This window comes from Trichoplusia ni, chromosome 22 (genome assembly GCF_003590095.1).
Source record: "Trichoplusia ni isolate ovarian cell line Hi5 chromosome 22, tn1, whole genome shotgun sequence".
NCBI classification, from domain to species: domain Eukaryota; kingdom Metazoa; phylum Arthropoda; class Insecta; order Lepidoptera; family Noctuidae; genus Trichoplusia; species Trichoplusia ni.
Genome location: NC_039499.1, coordinates 5314463 through 5336739, shown reverse-complemented (window position 1 = coordinate 5336739; position 22277 = coordinate 5314463). Strand labels below are relative to the sequence as shown.

The 22277-nt window shown below is 37.6% G+C and overlaps 1 protein-coding gene across 1 annotated transcript in view; it reads left to right on the top strand.

The window, feature by feature from the left end:
* LOC113504440 (disintegrin and metalloproteinase domain-containing protein 11) overlaps positions 1 to 22277 on the top strand; it is a 385396-nt gene that overhangs the window by 360151 nt on the left and 2968 nt on the right. The window contains exons 13-22 of the mRNA XM_026886724.1: positions 1242 to 1443; positions 3813 to 3985; positions 8910 to 9058; positions 9830 to 10014; positions 12429 to 12596; positions 14155 to 14459; positions 14804 to 14923; positions 15360 to 15537; positions 19405 to 19558; positions 21787 to 21925. Of these exons, the coding sequence (XP_026742525.1) occupies positions 1242 to 1443; positions 3813 to 3985; positions 8910 to 9058; positions 9830 to 10014; positions 12429 to 12596; positions 14155 to 14459; positions 14804 to 14923; positions 15360 to 15537; positions 19405 to 19558; positions 21787 to 21925 (1773 nt within the window). The remainder of the gene's footprint in view (positions 1 to 1241; positions 1444 to 3812; positions 3986 to 8909; positions 9059 to 9829; positions 10015 to 12428; positions 12597 to 14154; positions 14460 to 14803; positions 14924 to 15359; positions 15538 to 19404; positions 19559 to 21786; positions 21926 to 22277) is intronic.

The window sequence follows — 22277 nt, the reverse complement described above, 5'->3', positions numbered from 1 at the left end:
GTCGCTTAGCGAACGATTAGATTTCAAAAGTTAATGAACGAACCGAACGGACGGACGACACTTACAAATTTTAATTAATTAAGCTCGATCTGCTTTTGTTTATCTCAGAGAAAAACTTTCTTAGTTCCTACATTCTGTGCCCACATAGACAAAAGTATAAGTTCATCGATTTGTAAATTTTACCGTATCTCCCACATATCAGTCAAAATAATGCATTTAGCGAATCAGTTCATGTGTAAAGTAAATTAATGAACCAACCCTGTTCATTATACTTCAACGATAAACAACATAAAACCATTTGAATTTGATACACAAACATGAACGACATCGGCTCTGAGAAATTAACAGCGCCATTACATTACTCATTTGTTTGTGAAGGACCGTTTGATACGAGACAAGACGTGAGGTTTGCTAGTGACTAATCTCCTTAGAGCACGCACCCGCCCCCTCCCCCTCCCCATACTCCACTCCACCCCGACCCTTCCAACGCCCCCGCCCTGAAAGCTATCCCGAAAGGAATTAATCTTAAACATTAAATTGTCCTGTAGTGTAAACGTAGCCCAAATTAATCTTAAGGTATTTTGCTCAAATCGATTAATTGTTAGAGTAAATAGTCGAAGATTTGTTTTAGGAGTTTAGCTTTGGATTATCTTACTCAAGTATTTTTTTTGGGACTAAAAGATTTTCAGACTTTAACAGATGAGATTTTTGCCAAATATGCTGAATAGATGGCAAATAAGCAACGGCAAATTGTTTATCATGGATTTGTTTCCATTTGTGTACTATGCAAAATCAAGTGCAACAACTTTTTCCCATATTACGACATATGAAAATAAAGTGTAGATTAGATTTATATTTACAATGGGGCAATCGTAGTGTCGGAAGCAATCCACCCGGGCGGGAGAGGAAATTTCCCTAGTTTCCGATAATAAGCCCATAGCTATGGAGGGACTGATCAACTTGATTAAACACTACCTCGCCCAGATACTGGAGAAAATATTCCACTTCTTTTGGACAGAAAAGGTTTCAGAGGGCAATGGCTTTCTTGAGTACAATACTAACAATGACTTTTTTTGTCTTGTTATTTACTGAGGTTTCCAATGATTGTTGAGTTATTTGATATTCTGTGAATTATACTTCTTGTAGCATCAGTCGCTAAGCTTTTTTTCTGATTACAGGAACTTTTAACCCCTCACGTAATTTTCAACTTAATTTAAATCTTGTATCACCATTTGTCCCAGGGATTCGTCATTTCACAACTGGCGCTGGTGGCAGGACTCCGGGCTGCGCGCGCTGAACCGACGCAGGCGTGACGTCAGAGAGACCACCAAGTACATCGAGACGGCGCTGGTCATCGACAAGGCTATGTTCGATCGCAGGAACGGCAGCACTCGCTCCGAAGTCGTCCACGATGCCATACAAGTTGCTAATATTGCTGATCTAGTAAGTAGAAAATGAAATAAATATTAAAAATAACCCTGTATTATATCCATCCAAAACTTTTAGCAGTTTTTAGCAGGAAATCGTTCTGATCGTTCTGAAAAACACAGTTCTGAGAGTTAATTTCAGCAATTTCGAAAAAATACCCTTTTTGCATACGAGAGAGGCCTTCAATTCTTACAACACATTAAACGGCACTTTGAATAATCCAAGCATCAAGCATCCCGAACATGTGTCGCCAACCCTCTGGACCTAATTACCTAAAACCGGGGAGACAAACAATAAAAACCGTAACAACACATGTCATGGCGACGCCTGACAAGTATGACATATTTAGGAGAAGGGTTGAGCACATTTATTGCGGGCTAAGCCGCGCATCGGCTGCGGTGACGCCGGTGATCTACGACGCGGCGGTACAACCTCCTCACGCAAATAATTTGTATTCTATTTATTTTTGGAACGAATTTTATCGACCGAAAATGAGGTATAGTTGCTATACTTACTCTGGTTACTCTGGTTAGTAAAGGAATAACATATTTTTCATCACCACTCTGAGAACATGATCGAGTAAAAATATCAACAACGGATTCCTGGATTTTAAAACTGAATCCTAAGACTAACAAACTAGAAAAAATAAAAGCTCAAAATCTTTTAAAGAAGAAATAATTCAAAAGCAAAATTTATACTAGCAAGGCGAGCAAAACAGAACTTAATCCTTAAACCTCTGATTCGGAGTAAAACTGATAATTTCACAATAATCATACTGAGCTGGTTTAATCCTAAAGAAGGGGGATCTTCTTGGTAGCTCTTAGGAATAAACGGTTTTAAATTTTCATTACTTTATCACTTAGAAAAGTACGTTATTCTATTCAGCAGTGTCTTCATAATGTGATGCGATTTATACGCAAAGTATCGATTTATTCGCATATCGAAAGTATTTTTTATATCCTTTAAAACTATTTTGTTTATTTCTTAAGACAGTGGATTGTTTAGTATTGTTTCCTTTAATTAGAATTTGCTAGCCAGTGTTTGAACCACCTTCTCTCCCTCCAGTTGATATTGTAAATCCTTCTTTCATAGATTACCCCAAGGATTAGCAATCATTGTTATTACTATTTTCCAATTAACTATCGTTCTAAATAGTCCATCCATTTTTTCTTTATTGTACAACACTTTGTAAATTATTCTTACTCATGACTACTTATTTTATACCACAGGTAAAGAATTCAAGATATGATAATTATCAAATCATTGCCAACCAAATGTCTTTTTAAATATTTAACTCTCAAGTTATGCTTACAAATGAGTAATATTATTAGGAATACCAATGTTCCCGATTTATGCTATCTATTAAGGTTTAATTTTAATAGAGGAGTAAAAAAAACATTACAAATTAAGTCCTTTATTTTGACGCACCTTATTGAAATTCCAAGAAATTTATTTGACAAGAGGTCTTTCATTGTTCATAAACTGTTCTTAACAATTATGTGCTATATAAGACAGTTAGGGTCGTTGCTAAAATTATATTAATTTGGGAATTAAAATAGCTACGCTCACATACAAACAATCTAGACTTTAATAGGAAAAAATCTAATTTGAAATTATATAACATTATCAACATCTAAAATTCAAATTTCTATTTAAAGGCCACGTTGATATAAACTTTCATAATCCACTAAGTTCTACCCACAAAATGATACCCGAAAAAAAATGTGCGAAAACTCCAAAAGTTTCAATCATATTCAGCGAAATCTCGTGACTCATAATCTCATTAAAAGTTCCGTGCCCCCTAAATAAGTAATGCTTGTCCAAAATTCAATTTTTGAGTTAATCAAAACGTTTTGCCAGTGAATAATAGCATGTTTCCGGGGTTCAACCGAGAGCTGAACGCCAATTTTGTACCTAACGAAGTTGTCTCTACATGTCCATCTAGCTCGCCAAAAGGATCTATGCGCGTATGGCGAAAGTTATGGCCGAAAATGTCACTTTGTTTTTCACTAAATGAAGCCAAATTTTTTATTTATGAAAGAAATTGTTTCTACCTTTTCTGTAAAACATGGAACAGCGGTGAAAACACCGCTACATATTTATGATATGATGTTTTAAATTGTTATACGTATATGTTTTACGTATATATTGTTCTTCATTTTTGAGTGATTTTTTGTCATACAAATCTAACATACATACAAAAAAGTGAAATTCACGATTAAGGATTCAGAAAATTCTTCCTTCAAATGAATGCCGTAACTGCAATCAAATGTTATTGCACAAATCATATAATTCTTTCATGTTTTGACGCCAAAAAATCTTTAACAAATTTAAGTTTCCTAAACTCAGTCTCACGCCTGATTAACTCGTCATTTTGTGTCCAGTACTTCCGCACTCTCAACACTCGGGTCTCGCTGGTGTACATCGAGTCGTGGCAGAGCGCCGACCAGGCGGACATCGACCGCAAGCAGGACATCACCCGCGCCATCCACAAGTTCAGCGACTACACCGCCAGGAAACTCTTCAAGATCGAGAAGGACACCACGCAGCTGCTCACGTGAGTGCCCTCAGTATATTCTAGATACAAGAGAAAAAAAACATCTGCGTGAATTTCTAATATCAAAATGCCATGCTAAACAGATGATATAATAATTATATTATCGAAAAGTACATAAAAATTTTGTCTAGCACCATGTTAGCCAGGTATCACCCAATGTTGATTATAGGCTACCCCTCTATTCTGCCACATTTTCTGTCTTATAAGCCCCTCAATCCTCAAATTTTTCAGTCTCTGAAGATGTATTTAGGTAAATTTAGCTATGTCTATTATATTTTAATTTCGAGAACGCAAAACTGAGTTTGAGTGAATAGAACTCACTATATCGACTAAGAAAACTATGTAGCTGTGAAGATATTTTAACTACACGTTAATGTGTCGTATTATTTAGTTTTCACCTAAATAATGTTTTCTATTTCTGTGAATAAAATGCGTTATCTTGATTCTCCTCCAGAGCTCAATGACAGCTTGCCGCATTTTAAACTCACGTTTTAAAATTAAGTCTGTTGTAGAGTTCTATCTCTTCCCAGAAATATAGAAAGCTCCTTTGAGTACCCGAGAGCTATAACACTTCTTAAATTGCATTTTATTAAAGCATCCTTTCTCGTCTGCATTTTGTAAAGTAATACAAATATTTCGCAAGAGACGTCTCTCCGGAAGCGATTCTCCACAAATCTGCTTACACAACCCTTTTCACTTTGAACCGACGAAATTGCTAGATAGACAGTTGCCTGTGCGCTAAACAGCTCGAAAATTAATCTCAAAAGCGAACGGAGGTCGAGAATTAATTCAAGCGATAAACGAATCTGACGGAAAACGTCACGGTGAGGTTGTCAGGCAGACTTCAGCTTTAATGTTTTAGTTTTTGAGGTTAGAATCGCGCGATCGAACACTCCGCGAAATATTATCGGCTATTATCGCACTAATTTTACAAATTACTAGGAATCCGCCGTAATGTTTCCGACAGGCAGGCGTTATCGTGTCATAATTTAAGACGTCAGCCGCAGATGTACTCGTCGATATCTCCGGCACATTACAGTGTCTCGGATACGATTCGGGGTGGATTCGAAGGTTGTCGTGTGAATGATTGATGGCTATCAAATATTTACGAGTGCTGTAGCCTAAAATGGCTGAAACCCTCCGGGAAAGAATGCCGCCAACGGATTGACAGTCGAACAATGCGGTCTTGGCATTTATTGGCCACTTTTTGGGTTATCGCCGAATCTACATATTCATCTTGTGTCGATACGAGCTTTCAGGAATCTGGGCAAGTGGATCGATGACGCGGCATGACGTAACCAAACTATGACTATGTTCATATTTTAAGTCAAATCTTGCTTTTTTTCTTGTGTGGTGTATTTATGTATATTTTCCTCTATGAATAGTTAATAAAGAACGAGAATTTCTATACTTTAATGGTTTATTAAATTACGTTTCCACGCTTCTGCGAGTTGTTAACGAACAAATATAGTTCCTTATAGCCTTTGATTATCTTCCTCATATTTCCCCGGAGGCTCATTACGGCTTTATTGAAGAGTCGGAAGGTGTTTTTCTCATCAACAATCTAACGGCGTTTATACTTACATGAAACAAAGTTAAACCTAACTAAAACGTATTTAGGAAGTCAATTGGAGATAAATCGAATCAATGTTATTAATTTATGTATTTCCTGGGCCGGACCTGTGCGGGTCCGAACGGACCTCGCAGGGTCCAACACAAACAAGGCTAACGCAATAACAGTTCGCAGTGAAATTAAATAGTCTGACCGGCAGGCCTCTGCCCCGGGCCATAGACAAACATGGGAATTTTATCTAATTTATAACGTGTCTTTATGTTGGGAATCAGATGTTACCGTGACCTGACACGATTCAGAATCGCCTTAATTAAAGAAAAATACGAGAAAAATAAATTGTTCGATTTCGATGGATATATTCTTCTTTTACCTAAATCATTGACACGACATTAGAAAAATAAATATAGTTACGCAACTATTTCATATCGGTAACTATTCTTACATAATCTAAGACACGGAGACTATTTATGTACAAAAAATCTAAGTGATTGGTATCCTAAAAGCCACCTGCTGACGTGCCTTGAATATTTGCCACAATTGCCAGAGTTTACGACCTCCTGGCATGGGACCTCCGTGGTTGATGAGAGATATATAAAATGTAGGCAGGTTTATGTCTATTCGATTTATGAGTCTTCCACAAAAGGTACTGGGCGTTTCGGTCGTAATTCAAGACTTGATCCCTAATTAATGTAGTTTTCATGATTACTTCTTGTTGTTTGGGGTTGGTAGTAGCGTTACGTTGCTGGACTTTTTCATTGTTATGTAATCTATTCTATACGAGTTACAAGTATTATAGGTACAGTTGCAAAGAGCCAAATTTATTGGTATTAAACAAGTTTCATTAATGCCTACAGTTTTCAATTTGTTTGAAGTGCTGAATCAGAGTACGATAATTATATTTCAACTAAAGCACTACTTGACCTACAAGTCTTTAACAAAGCACCCAGCCAGATTCACTGTTTCCCAGACCTTATTTCAAATCCGATCATACCAATTACAACATCACTGCACAAACAGCCAGTTTTTTTTCTAATTATCTCTTGACGTCTCACAAAAGGATCCAAGATGGCTGCCGTGACGTCAGCGCTATCGCTTGTTGGCGAAGTAATTCAACTATAATTTCCGATATCCGAGTCGAATCGGTTCTTGTCGAAGCGTACCGCTCTTTGAGCATCGAGTGTACCTTTGAAAGTTGCGTCGCTAAGTATCCCACGTGTTGGAAACATAGGAGAGCGCGTCCTGAGCGCGCCTGACAGACGGGAGCTAGAATGTTGCATTTTATTTAACTGTACCTTTGTTCCTTTGTCTGTTCCTCTGTAATGGAACGCGGTGATCCAATTGCTCGATACGTTGTTTGGAGCACTGTTTAGATCGTTCTGTTTCTTTTTGAATGCATATCTAGTTAGATTTATGTCTCTGTTAGAATACAAGCCGATTAAAAAGTGCACCTTTTTGAGTTTAATTTATTAAACTAATTCAGTCCATAGCTTACGATTCCTTGTTTTATGTTTTTCATTTACTATTCGCGTTATTAAGATCTTCATTCTGAAATTGTCATGGTGGATTTCCAACTCTCAATTTTCTATATATGGGAAGAGCAAACTAGAAGGACATTTACAAGTTACATTCTAAATTCTTTGACAAAATCAATCATTCATCACTTTACACTTATATCACCGTTAACCGCGTCGGTCCCGCCGCGCCCCCTCACCTATACATTCCCACTTGAGTAATATTTCCCGTAACTTTGACGCTATCGTCTCGTTACCAAGTTTGTCATATTCCCGTTCGATCACGAACTCGATAAACGATTACGAAAACTTACAAAATATTATTTTTCACCAGTTTTCGCAAAGAGTTTTTATTTGATGTGTTTTTGTCTCAAGTGTCATGAGAGATAATCAGTTTTGCAACAGTTATTACTAAGTTCTGAGAAGTATTCACTTATTACTTTAATTTGGGGATGGAAGCTAGACTACTCTCATCCTATTTAATTAAAACTCTGAAACTGATTACAGGAATTTAATGAAACACTGCATTATGTTATTATTTTTCAACGAGAATTCTAAAATGAACGAAGTATAAACATGGCATTGTTAACGCTAGTGTTTTATAACATGACTATGCTATCCTCTATTTCTATTGTTGTAAGTAATATTTGCTTTTAATGGCCTCATTAATTTATAATTAGCCTGCAATTAATAATACATCTGAACCCATTCTCAGCATTGTGAGGCCGCAATATATTTACAAAAGGCCCACACGACCTTAATTTTCCCTACAACGGCCTAATAGCCGAAACCGCTTGATTATTATAATTTTTACGACCTTACCGAGGTACATAATTATTTTCAGTGGACCCGGTTTGGTAATAATCCCATTTTAAGGCCCGAAACCTGTTTATTTTTTAATGAAACGTCATTTGTGCTCCGGATAAAGGTCTGATTTTTGATAGGCCCTGACTCAATTGAGGCATTACTAACTGGCAAGATGTGAAGAAATGCAATTTAATATACAGAAAATGTAAATATAATTATATAAGAGAGCATTGCATTAACGTTAAAAGGGAATACAGTACAGTCGTGAAATAAAACAAGATGTTTGCGGAACACTCAGCTCGGGCCGTATAAAGACGAATGCACAAAGGTAGAGGCAAACATTCATTGCATATGGTTAAACACATAATTGCCAATTATATACCTTATCACGTTCCCCGTAAAGAGCATTTTGGGGTAAAGAGGAGTTTCGTAGCTCTTAATTTTAATATGGAGTTTGAGTAGGTATTTAGGTACTTGTTCCAGGAGGAACTAGTTTTCGTTGATGGAATATAGTTTCTCTGCGGAGCAAAGCGTTAAGTGTGATTATGTGTATTTTGATGTCTGAATTGCTTTTCAAATATAGTTGGTGGTGGAAACTTTGATACAGTAGAATGTTGATATATTTTGCTTCTGTCAAACTTAAGTACAATTTTGTATTTCATGATTATATATGGTTATTATATATGGTTTTAAGTATAAAAATAATGAGTGTTTAGAATGCATAGACCTATAGTTATCATAAACGCTATAGATAATGCAATTTTCTTAGAGATTTTCACAAATCGACAAATTGTTGGCGTTTGACTCGTTAAGATTTTGATGATTTTGTTTGACTTCCGACCAATACATAGGCTGATCTGAAAATGGGAGTAAGCGGAAAATAAAAACACTAAGATATCTGTCAGTCGGTTTCATATTCATATCCTATCATTATGGGTCCATAGAATAAAGATACCTCTATTACCGTCATCGACATAATTGAGACTGGTATTGAAAGCTATTATCAGTCAAATAATTCGTATTCCATTTCCAGGGGCCTCACATTCCCGGGTGGCGAGTCCGGGATCTCGGTCCCGGACACGCTCTGCACGCCCAAATCCGTGGGCATATCCGTGGACACGAACACGTATGAACCTCATCTCCTGGCGGGGACCATGGCACATATGATTGGACATAATATCGGTAAGTGTAAAATGATATTGAATCTTTTTAATTAAAAAATGTTTCATGACACAGGCCCGAAATTATCAGAAGCTCTTGCCATTGATACTAAAATCGTTTTGAATTTAGAACGATTCAAAAAATGGCCGACTGTATTGTATTACGTCACATTCATTGTGAACAGCTTTTCAAGTACCAAACCTGAATCGTCATATTTCCGAACTGTATTTTTTTTTATTCTACTAACTAGATATAAAACTAGTTTTGATACACGTAAAATCTGCTCCAGCCCCTTGTGTTCGTTCCGCGAAACAATACACGTACAAAAGCGCCAGTTGACATTGTTAGAAATGGTATTCATAGTTCACTGGTTCACTGCAATATCATTGTGAACGGAAAATCTAAAAACATGCAATTTTTGTTATGAAACATGCTCACAACTCCATTGTAAATGTTGTTTATGTTTATGGATAACGATGTCAAACTATTGTGTTATTCTAACGTGGCCGTAACTAATTCTTGTTTACAGTGACGTTACATTTTACGGCAGCTAAATATTTATTGTCTAGTTTTTGTTGTTATTCAGTGAACTTTGCCATAGTTTAATCTAAACTATACATTTTTTTTTAATATCAACAAAATATACAGCACTATCGTCTTCCCAACATGCAAATAAAATATTACTTTTGACAAAGCCCAAAAAGCCTCTTATAATTATTTTCACTATACGTGCGTATACATAACTCTAACGGTCAGCTTAACAAATGTCTCAATGGCTCACTTCTCCACCAGGTATGGGCCACGATGACGGGCGCGAGCAGTGCTTCTGCCGCGACTGGCACGGCTGCATAATGGCGCAGTCCATCGTCGGCTCCGACAACGTACAGCCCTACAAGTTCTCCGACTGCTCCAAGAACGACTACATCAACGAGCTCCGAGTGGGGCAGGGCCTCTGCTTACTCAACAAACCTAACGAGGTTACTTGATACGACACTTATGGTGTAGCTCACACTTATGCCCCGAAATTGAGTTTTCAATTACGTAGTTTAGCTCAGAATTTAGCGGTGCGACGCTCAGACTGACAATATTGCCCTCAACATTCGTGATACATTCGTGTATTTCAAGCTAAATTTCGACTTGCTAGACAAGTTTACGTACCTCACCAACACAACTTTGTTATAACAAATAACCCATTCAACGTTTCCATTTCAAAATAATTAGATCAAACTCCTCAAACTTAGCTGTTTAAACTTTAATTAAGTTGAAAACGTGAAATCAAATCGGATCTCCGATAGAAATCGCGTTATTTGGCGATTAAAAATGGGACTACGATGGGGCTCCAAATCGAATTGATGGCCTCCAAAGATTACGCGAACATTGAGAAAAGCCTTACATTTTAATAAGCCAATAGAAAAGAACGAGAGTATAATAAAACCTACTTCGGTATAAAACCAAGCTTGTTGCATAATTCACACAATACTGCAATAAATATTATGAGGAAATGAATATAATGAATATAAACATATATGTAAGTAAACCGTGAACAAATCCTTTGCAAAACAGAATGCTATTTTTAAACATGAAAGAACTTGGTAATGCAGAAGAGAATTAAGTAGAATCTTCATAATTTATGCTTCATTATAGTGATGCCCTACTTTCTGTGTCAAACAATATTCCTGAGACTGCTTTATATCATTTTATTTTTAATAGACGCGAAAGAATATCATATTGTTTTCTTAATGGAACTTTAGGTGATAAAAAAGGAAAGTTTAATATAACAGAGGATGGAGGGAAATTACTTCCATCTGTCATCACACGCTTACATACCCGGCGCTCCGCCGGGACGTTTAATTGACTCGTACTCCTGTCAACAGTTCCCTGTATACCCTGTCTTATTCTCGGAAGACGTCGGCTCACTTCCACGCTACTTCATTCGGATTCAAAACAGATTTCCACGTTGAAAATTAATCAGTGCCTGACGCATTGTTTGTCGCCGCGCGGAGGCCCACTCCTTTAATAAAAGTTATGGTAATTCTGGCTGCCCCCGCGCTCTGAATTATCTCTTCGTTTGCGAATATATAATAACAGGAACGAACGGCAGCCTGGGTTTATTGGAATAAATTTGCATAGTCAGGAATGATAATGCGAGCGTTGCTTCGCCCCTTCGATTTCTCACGTTTACATATTTATCGGGGACTGAAACGAATGCCTTTATTTTCCTGTAGCGGTTGCTCATAGTGATGCGTGATTTGTTATGATATTGTGCGAAGCGCTATTTTGTTGTCGCCTCTATATATCGCGGCATTTTGCTCTCTTTTTTGTTTCGCTTTCTTTTTGTTACGCGGAGTTGTTACAAGAGTACAATTTAGATGTAACCTTTGCTGATATGACAATTTTATTGCGTGATATACCTACCTATAAAAGTGCGAGCTGGTAAAATTTACTAAGAGGATTACAGACACATGTATTTGAATCCGTATATTTTATGAAAGTAGCGCAATATCAACATAATACTCAGGTAAGTTATTCAGCAGTAGAATTCAGTTTAAACATAAATTAGAGAGGACGTCTGAACTCCGGCAGCAATCTTGATTCGGATTTATTCTGATGAACTGGAACGTTACCTTATCTAGTATTCATGAAGATCTGTAATCGGTTCACAGTTTACTTCCCTCTCTAATGTATTTATTTAGCTTGGACAATTCTGAATTATTTAGAAACTACAACCTACGCGAGGATGTCAGTTATCTTGAGTTCAATCTAAAATGTTAATTTTAGACGGTCCGAGATCTTTTGTGTCCATTTTTTTAACGGGCTTCAGAATAAACCATGCCAACCTTAAACTAAAACAGTATCGCGCCTAAATCTGAATTCATACTACGATCAAACTATATTTACCCCAAAAGAAATACCTTTACGGCAGATACCCGACACCTTCCATCATGGCATCCTATAGCAACATGCTCACCTGCCTACCATACCCGTTTGAATCTCGATTCCCGATGTAAATTCAATATCTGTGCACATCCTCACCCTTTGGGCATTCTGAAATGTTTCCCTTGTTCGCCTAATGCTTTTTTGACTGAGTTTGACATTTCGGTTCGTATGTCGTTTTGTTTTCTATTCTGGGATATTTTAGTTACACGTTTTGTGGGTAGAAATGGGTATAATGATGTTCTTTGTAACAGATTTTTCTTTGACACCTTTGTGTGGGATAGGTGAAAGAGTGACTTTAAAAGGCTTTTATTATCATAGAAAATAGTCCGACATTTTTGTTATTGACAAGAACCTCTAGAAATTTTAAACAAATGAAAATGCAGTTTCTTCCTTCAACAAACGTTAACTGTGCCAAACAAAATCATTTTCGTAACTTATTCTGTTTTTCTTTTAGCTGGTGATCCACCACCAGTGCGGCAACGGGCGGCTGGACGAGGGCGAGGAGTGTGACTGCGGTACCATCACGGAGTGCCAGAACACCAACCCGTGCTGCGACCCCTTCACCTGCCGCCTCACCAAGGAGGCGCAGTGCGCGTCTGGAGAGTGCTGCGAGAGATGCCAGGCGAGGACTAAGACTATTTTATAATTATTTGTCATTATTTCTCTATCCTATGAAGATGATTTATACAAAATATATGAAGTTTAAAGAACGTTAAGCAGTGCGACACAGTGTATGGACTTATTTCTTTACAAAAATCTGCCAGCAGACTTGGGACAATAGAAATCACAAATTCAGAAATATAAAACAGTGTCTAATAAATGAAGAATAATGATAAAAAAACAGATAAAAATATAACAAATAAACATAGCTGAGTGGACACATCAATGAAATAAAACAGCTTTAAACATACCGATTCAAAATTTTGATAATCTCAACCACATTCATGCCATACTCTCAAATTAGTTAAGTCTATTATCGCATTTCACAACAAAACTTACTAGTGAAACAAATTTGCATTTGTCACACAAATGTATTCGTGATAATTTACAGCATAACGCCTGTAATACATCATTTAAACCGGTTATGTTAATCAGATCATGTCATAATTTTGAATAATAGAAAGTTGATATCTCATGAAGTTTGGGGCCACTATGCAAATGGCAAACCCATTTGCATCAAAATGGCAAACCCATTTGCGTCCAAAAAGAGTGGTTACCCATTTTATGGTGATGAGTGTTCGGTATAAGTGGGTATATTAGAAGTGGGGAAGATAAGGATTTTATTGAAGAACATTAACTGCCCTTATTAATGATCTCTTTATCATGGGTTGTGTGTGAACCATAAACAGAAGTTATCGGATGACAAGTCCTTATGTTTTAACACATGAAACAAAAAATCATCAGGTTTTTAATAATGATGACTGTACGGGTAGTTAAACCTACAGGGCGAAACGAGGCGTAGTTTATATCACCGCTTGGGACAAGCATCTGTGATCCAGGAATCCTTGTTCTCAGTCTGAATGTCCCTTTAGTGGACTTAGATGTTTATGAAACGCCCCGTTAGAAAGGAACTAATTGTAAATTCCGGGAGTCGTTCTTTCGCATACCAGCCTATAAAGAACCCTCTGAATGTCACAATTAAGACAATTAAATCCCATTGATACAATACACTTTACGGTACGCAATGCAGGAAATGTTTTATTATTTCTTGGTACACAGCTATCATGACTTTCAATTAAGAAAAAAGCGGTCCCAGTGTAACCTACTTTCCCTTTAATAATAAAAGCATAAAGTTTCTTACATTTTGTACGACATAATTACCGAGCGCACATACGTTCGTGTTTTAATATTAATTGCTAATTAGCCAGCTCTAACCAAGTTCTGCCTAACATAATAAAACTTTATTCAAACGTTCCCAGTTATTTTTTTGGTTTATATTACATTCTTGCTACATAAAATATTAGTAATAAATTATTAGAAGTAACATTCTAGAAATGTTAATAAAACGAAATCACATCGGTCTAACATTTAAAAATACATATTTTAAGTCAAATGATTTAAACAACCAAAGGGCTTTTAATGGTTAAAAATATCAGTGTTTGTCCAAAATCCTGTTTTTGCTACATCTTCGCTCACCAAACCGATCCAAATTTGAGTGTAGGTTTTTTGTATTATTGCAGCTTAAACCACGCGGCGTAGTATGTCGGGATGCGACCAACGAATGTGACCTAGAGGAGACCTGCACCGGTCTCTCCGGCACCTGCCCCACTGACGCCCACCGGAAGAACGGGGAACCGTGTGAGGAAGGCAAGGGGTACTGCTTCGCAGGTCAATGCCCCACGCTGTCCTTACAGTGCGAACAGATCTGGGGCCAAGGGTCTTCTGGCGCCGACAAGGAATGCTTCGAGCAGTTCAACTCTAAAGGAGCAGTCACAGGTCATTGTGGGAAGGATGGGAATGGACATTTTATTAAGTGTGAAACTGAGTAAGTATGACTTTATAAAAGTTTCATTGTTAGGTTTAAAATAAAATTTAAAGTCTTATGATTTTTAGGCATGATCCCACAGGAGCATAATATGGGCATGAAAACTATTCCATGTATAAATCCAGGATATGTGTACCAAGTTTCGTCTAAATCCGTTCAGCGGCGTTTGCTTGAAAAATAAAAAGATTCCTGAAGATACATCCAGACATGCAAACTTTCACGATTATAATATTAGTAGGATAATTTCAGGTGTTATTTAGTTGTCGGATTGATGATGTTGAATCTGGTATAGTCAAACGATTATAATCTCTATTTCCTAGATGCTAAAGTACACTTTTCTCCAGGAACGTCCGATGCGGTTCCCTTCAGTGCCAGCAAGGGAACCGCTACCCGATAGTACCGGGCTTGGACGAGTACTACACGAGGACTGTCATCAGTATCAAGGGAAATGAGTATGAATGCAAGTAAGTTATCGTTTATAGTGATTTCAGTCAATTACATCTTACTTGGATATTTTATATGTACTTTGATTTACTGTCGATAAATGGTTATTCAAAGAAAACAAAATCATTGCAATATCAAAAGGAAAATTTAGCATTTAAGCCCTCGGTAGGTTTTAATGTTATACACATTGTGCCATCGAATCTAAAAGTATAGCTTTAATTGATTCTACAAATAAATGCTTTTCTTTACATGATAAGTCTACCGTATGTGTTCAGTGACTGAACTCCTCCTAAACGGCTGGTCCGATTAGAATGTTTTTTGGTATAATGGTTTATATTCACAAACCAGGCAGGTCAAATTTCTCTAGATCATCTATTTACTAGTAACTTTATTAACGTTATGAACCTAATCAAAATTTATTGTCCCCAACTAACATTTTTTGCCACCAATTTCCAGAGCAACCACAGGTCTTCCGAAGCACGCAGAAATAACGCCACTGGGGCTGGTGCGGGACGGTACACCATGTGGGGACAATCTGGTCTGCGTCAACCAGACCTGCACCTCCATCTTCCCCTACATCGATCACACTAAGTGCCCCACGGACCATAACAACAACGAGTGCTCTGGCAAAGGGGTAAGACCTAAGAATAACTTCGACCATGTTCGAATCAAAATCAAAAATCGTTTATTTAAGTGAAGCTACTAAGTAGCACTTCTCGAAATTGGACGGTACCCTGATTCGACTACTTTTCATTGCTACCTAGGAGCTCTAACTGTGAAGAAGAAACAGCGCAACAAACTCATCAGCATTCGTATTTAAACTGCTGCTGTTAAACATTGAGAAATTTGTTTCATTTACGAGTAGCCCATATTACGCTAGGTACATCATTTCTATAATTAATTACAAAATTACGATTAAAAATCAAAATACAACATCATTTAAAACTTACTAACAAACAAGACATAAAAATCCTCCACTTCATCCTAAATATCCTAACATTTAACATATGCAAAGGTTGTATCACTACACTAAACTGATAAAATCTAACAGCGTGGCGAAGCAAAAATTGAATAACAGGAGGCCCGGGACGCCACTCTAACTATTAAAAAGTAACTCGGCTCCGAGCGGCGTTATAAAAATATTATACCCACATGAACTTACAATACCTAAGCGATATGTGTTCGAAACTGTTAGCAAATGGTTTGTAAGTTGTATTGTAGAATACTTTACTAACTTACCGAATAAAGCAGTACTTTTTAGTACAGTTGTAATTTGAAGCGTTTCTTACTATATCCGTAATGCTTTGATCTAATTGCTTTCAAGTTTCTCTTAAATTTTGGCTTGATGCGTTGAACAGAGAAGAAGTCATTTTTATGCAATACGCATTCGTATCGAAAATCCTTGTTTTTTAAATTACATTAAATGTCAGACATCGTTTTCGACAAGATTCAGAATGAAAATACGGTTGTGGAGTAAAACTCCGATATCAGAAAGAGAACGAAAAATACAAGCAACATTTATATTTCTTTTAATTATAGTAACATACTATACACATACCAAAGAGGAAAATTGAGGTAAAAAACCTCTGTTCTTCGAAGTGTAGTCAAAGAGAGCTCGCGTTACTCACATGACAATTAACACAGCCTGCAATGTATACAGCCGCGGAATATATTTACAGAGAAGGCAGCGCCGTAATTAAATGATACCTGATTAATTTCGTTTCCGCGTAGCCCGTGTTGGCACTTCATTAACCGAATGGCTTTAAAAATGTCTGTAATTAATTCAATGTTAACATTTAATCAGATGCTTTAAATTGAAATTGTACGTTCTTCTATAGATTAGGAATATCTGTAAGCTTATCTAGGTATATATTAGTACTTCTTTTATAACTAAGTTACTTTTTGTACACTATTAAAATTTGTTGTAAATTATAACATCTGCCCTTGTACAACATTGGAAAGCGGTCCATCCGCTGTCAAGACCACAGCTTTCTCTACAAAAACGTTCATTGTAGGCGAAGACCGTAAACAGCATGTTTTTACTGCTTATTTAAAATTCATATTCCGAGCTGAAACTTAATTACCGCCGAGTAATATACAGAATATTCGTTCAAACTGCAATGTAGTCCGAACACACCTCAAAATGGAGTCATAAATTTATTTCAAGTGGGTTAAATAGCGATTGTAACACGGCAAGTTTTAATTCAATATTGTTTAATTGGTCCTCTCGTGTAGTTTGGACATCGTTAATTATATGTTGGATGTACCTTTCCTAATGAGGTATGCCGAGTTGGTAACAGAAAATGAATCAACAAGAGTCGCGGGGTTTTGTGTAGCGGGACCTATTGTTCGCTGCTTCTCTATATGAGAGGCTTGCGCCCCGAGTAAGACGGTCCGGGGCTAATGTGAAGCAGTGCTTTAATTAATTTCAAACAAAGGTTATTATTAAACACATCTGGAACAGATTGTAGTAACTGATTTACAATGAGTGAGATAATATCTGCCTATGTCTTCCTTTCAAGAAATATAAAACTGTAAACCATTTTGGCAACCACATGCTAGCGAAGCAATTGAACTTTCAGTCGAAAAAGATTTTAGCATTCAAATCCATCCAAAACTGCATCCATATTTCCACTCAACCGGAAAATATCCCAAACGCAAAATTCGTCACGAAAATCTAGCAAGAGTGTAGAAATTTCACAGTGCCACCTTAACTAAATCTCGGTGAAACGGGGTGCCCAACCCTTGGGGAAATCCGATTGGCCGTGTGCCGTGCCTCGAATTTTGTACAACTGTCTGAAACCCGAATAGTTGGGAACCGAGTGAGGGACGTAAATAGTTTAAATACTAACTTGCTACGTTTTAGTGTAATATGTAGCCTCGGGGAAACGTTTCCTACTGGATTTGTTGACACCACTTCCGAGAGGGTTTAGCTCTGGTGAATTACTGGTCTGCTTGTTGACCGGTAGTCTACTAGGATTTGAGTTCTCTGCATATTTCATTTAAAGGTTTGGCGGTCATAAAATGCATTTAATGGCTTAACTATTCACAAATTTACGCTTAAATCGTAATAAAAGCTCGAAAAACTTAACATTCATTGCATACTTGAATTAAATTTTTCAACTTTTCAGATAGAACAGCAGTTTCCGAAACAAATTCCACCTTCATTTTTCGAATCGGTCTGGAATATGAAATTAAACGAACAAAGTACTTAACAGGACTTTTCGCCATGAATAAATTTCGTATAAAGTTTTATAATTGTCCGTCCATCGCTCTTCACCTTCGTCGAACACCGATTCCGCACTTGCAAACGTCAATTTCAACCGAAACCCAATTCGCGTTGGATTGAGTTACTACGGGAACTCGCTCCGAACTCGCTTCTAATTTGTCCGTAACCACCCTTTGGGTTTAGCTGGAGATTTATTGTGTTGTCGGGAATCATTTGAGAGTTAATGTTCATTCTTTAGTGAGGGATTCGGGCGATAAAACGTAACGTTATGAGTGTGGTTCAAGGGAACAATAATTCTGCGAAAAATCATGTGTGTGTGTGCTGAAAATGGTTTTCAACAGGCATATATTTAACACATATGTCTAACTATTTTTGATAACCCTTTCAATAAAAAAAAATCTTCTACCTATACATGATAAAATTCTAAAACTTTCGTTCAATGTATATGAAATAGTCGTATAGATGCTAATTAACGCTTTTCCCATTCCCTCCCTAGTTGTTCCAACCACGCGGCCACGTAACAAATAGTACCCGCCACTGGAGTTCAATTTGTGTCAGTTAGGTATTAGGTAATACGAATCGATTCTACTACCAAATTAATTCCCTTAATATCATTGAAACTTGTTCTAAGTCTAGAATTGATTCGGTAATATAAAGTTCTATTTGGATTGGCACAGAATGTTTGTGTACCAAATGGTATAAGTTTTGATTCGTTTCGTACGGTTACTTGAATAAATTATGTGTGTGTGGTGGGTGTGTGGATGTAAAGTACTTTTTAAATTGGTTTTGTTATCGTTTATGATTGTGTGAGCTAAGTCGTACATGTTAGTCGTAAACAATAAGCACGCAGGTATTCAAAAAGTTATGCGGATGTGACAATGTTGATGTCATATTGTTATGGATGCTACACGTGTTTAAAATTAAAATAATGTTCTTTACCTAATATAACTATCCAAACTGAACTACGATTTCTGCTGAAAATTATACTGTACAACGCAAAAGACAGTTGCTTAGTCGATAAAAAGATGGCAATTAAACTGTTTATATAATTAACTACAACTATTTCTGAAATATGGATATTTACCCACTCGAATTGCTGGAAATAGGTCTACCCTTTGTCGTGGCAATGCTTACGATCACCTCGACCTCACCCGGGCTCAACCCGAAACCTTTATAACCTACTACTACCTACCTACTTTTTATACAACCAGCAATTCCAAGTGTCCCCTCGTTAAATTTATCTAATCACAGAATTCACGCTTCCCATTCCAGGTGTGTTCTAATATGAACAAATGCGTGTGTAACCGTGGCTGGACGGGGCCCGACTGTTCGCACCACGATGCGCTGCCCCCATCGCCCACCCCATACGTACCCGACAATAGCACCAAGGCTGCTTACAATATGACCAAAAAGGAAACACCGTATGGTGAGTCGACCCCAGTTATATATGCCTAAATATATAAGTTTTACAACAAGATTATGTACTAATGACTATATGATTACTTTTATAATATTGTCTGGTTCTTTATCTATGTCTTTGCTCTAATAAACAAGAAAGTTATTAATGTTTACCTTGGTTTCTGAAAAGCTGCCCCCCAAATACCATGTCTTAATAGTTTTTTTTTGTTTGTGTCAATCTGCTAATCTGCAAGCAATTTGATTTCTGCCAGTATCGTGTAATGACACATATTCAAAATATTGGTGCCTCAAAATATCCAAAAATAAATGTTAGTAGTTCCTAAGTAATTACAATTCATTTAAAGTAAAAAGAAGGGATGACATGCAATTTTAATAATAAAGAATTAAGTCAACCAAAGAAATCGAATATCATCGTGTCATATCGCAGAGGCAAGTTTTCGTGATGACAAACTGGGTGCCTACCATGAAAGCCTAAATATTTTTATCACATTAAAGAAAATAAGGCAACAAGACTAAAAATGAAATAAAATGGCAAAATTACTTTCATTCAATTGAAATAAACAGCTTTTTAGAAAACTATATTGTTTGTATAATATTGAAACGTAAAATAAGATTCAAACTATAGATAAAGACCTGTTACTAATGTAAAGGGTCTACCACCTCTTAAATAAGCGAGACGGAGCTTTACGTACAGTATACCGTCTCTCTTATGTAACAGCTGTGTAATTTCAATAACGAGTGGTAGACCCTAATATTATTGTAAGAAATCAATCATTTAGATATTTATCAAATGAAATTTGTGTTCAATTAACAAATTCATTCATGTTCTAGAAAATACCTTAATACTTTGGTGCTCAAATTGTTGGGGTATATTTCTTTGATACAATGATGCTAAGCGTACGCTCAAACGTGTTGTCAGCCGCGGGCTACGAGCGGTTCTGCGATTGTGAACTTGTCCCTCAGAGCCAGCGGCTGACCACACCTTCGTTTGAACGACGCTTACATGTAATCATGTCTATGTACAACCTACTTGTCACGTACCTTTTTAACAACTTCATTTTATCTATTCGGCCTAATTTTTTTCACTTCAAAATTTAAAGTTAGGGAACTCAAAATTTATTAAAAAAGAAATTTGAACATAGACACAAAACACTATGTGATTTTTTATTGATAAAAAAATCTAGTGTTTCTACAGATGTATCTGACGAGCATTTTAATTGTGTTTGTAACTTAACTAATACAGCTTATTTACAGCACACATGCTTGTCGATACTAATTAACAATAAACATAGATTAAGAATAATATGAATTTATTAATAATTGTCTTTATTACATTTTCAGTCGCAGGACAGTCACAAAAAGCTGATCTAAACTTGTGCTGTTTTAATTACATTACACTAAAAAAAAACAAGTACACAGTATGAAAAAGCTTGCAATACTTTAGATAGAATCATTCATCATTGCATGCCATATGTTTTGTTATTCGTTGTTATCTGTCGTAACCTTTATTATTTCAGTCTAACTGTTTTCTGTGTTTTCAGGTGTTTATGTACTGTATCTACCTATTAATATTCCCCCTACTTTGTACTTAATTGGCCATTAATCCGAGCACTGCTTTCTAAATCAATGCAAAATTATAGCTGCGGTATATCGTGTTATTTTTTGGAGCTTGTTCAACAAGCAAAGAGTAGTTATTGTTAAGAGCCTCACGTGATACGTGATCTGACTCGAGCGTTGTAGACTTCTTGTAGACCTTGTTGTTCTATTGTACTGCAGTAACTAGCGTAGTGGGTGACCGTGTGCGCACGAGGGTGTGCGCGAGTGAGTCAGGTCACGTGGGCGGGCTCCTGGCGGCGCTGCATGGAGCATTGCTCGGAGGGCGCGCGGCGGCGGGCGGCGCCGGCGCACTAACGCGCGGGACCCCTCTCTTGCAGGTGAGCACGAGGGCAACAAGATGAGCACCATGAACATGGTGATATTGTTGCTCGCGGTCGTGCTGTCTGTGTTCGTGGGGTTCGCCTGGATGGCGTATTGCTTCAGGTAACGGACGGTAACTCGGTGTTGTTGCACTGTGTGTGTCGCTCGTGCCTGTCTTGTCGTATCCATGTCGTGTGTTGACGCCGACCGCGGGGCCCGCGGCGCCGGCGCCGGCCGCCTGCCTCGCTGACGTCACGTTGTCCTCGTGACGTCACCGATCGCGCCGGCCGCGACTCACTCCCTTCTGTTTGGGCGCAGAGAACTACCACGGCTCGAACACGGTTTTCCTCGTGGCGGTGCTCATGTCTGTGGTAGGGGGGGTATTCATAGTATTTGCCCTGAGCGCTCTCTGCTACAGGTCAGTCGTAGTACACAAAAACTTCTCCCTGTGCCTAAGGTTAGTGAGCAGAAAACAGACCAAAGGTAGTCTTTAAGAAGAAATTTAAATCGTCACCTTCGTATACTTGTATGTTTATTTTAGACGTTAGCGTTGGTGTTTCTGTTCGTTTTTACGTCGGCGATTGGTTTTCATTTACTTTTTTTATTTTTTCCTTTTGGACATACGTTCTTGATGTCGTTTACTTTGTGGTCGTAGAGCTAGAGTTGGCGGGTGGCGCGTCGGCCTGGCTGGCGCGCCACAACTGCATTTGATCTGTGGTTCTGTGTCCGCGCAGCGGCCGGGCCGCGCGGCGTCCGCTCGCCCTATGCACTAAGCGAGGCCTCGCCGTCCGACCGCCTCGCTGCATGCC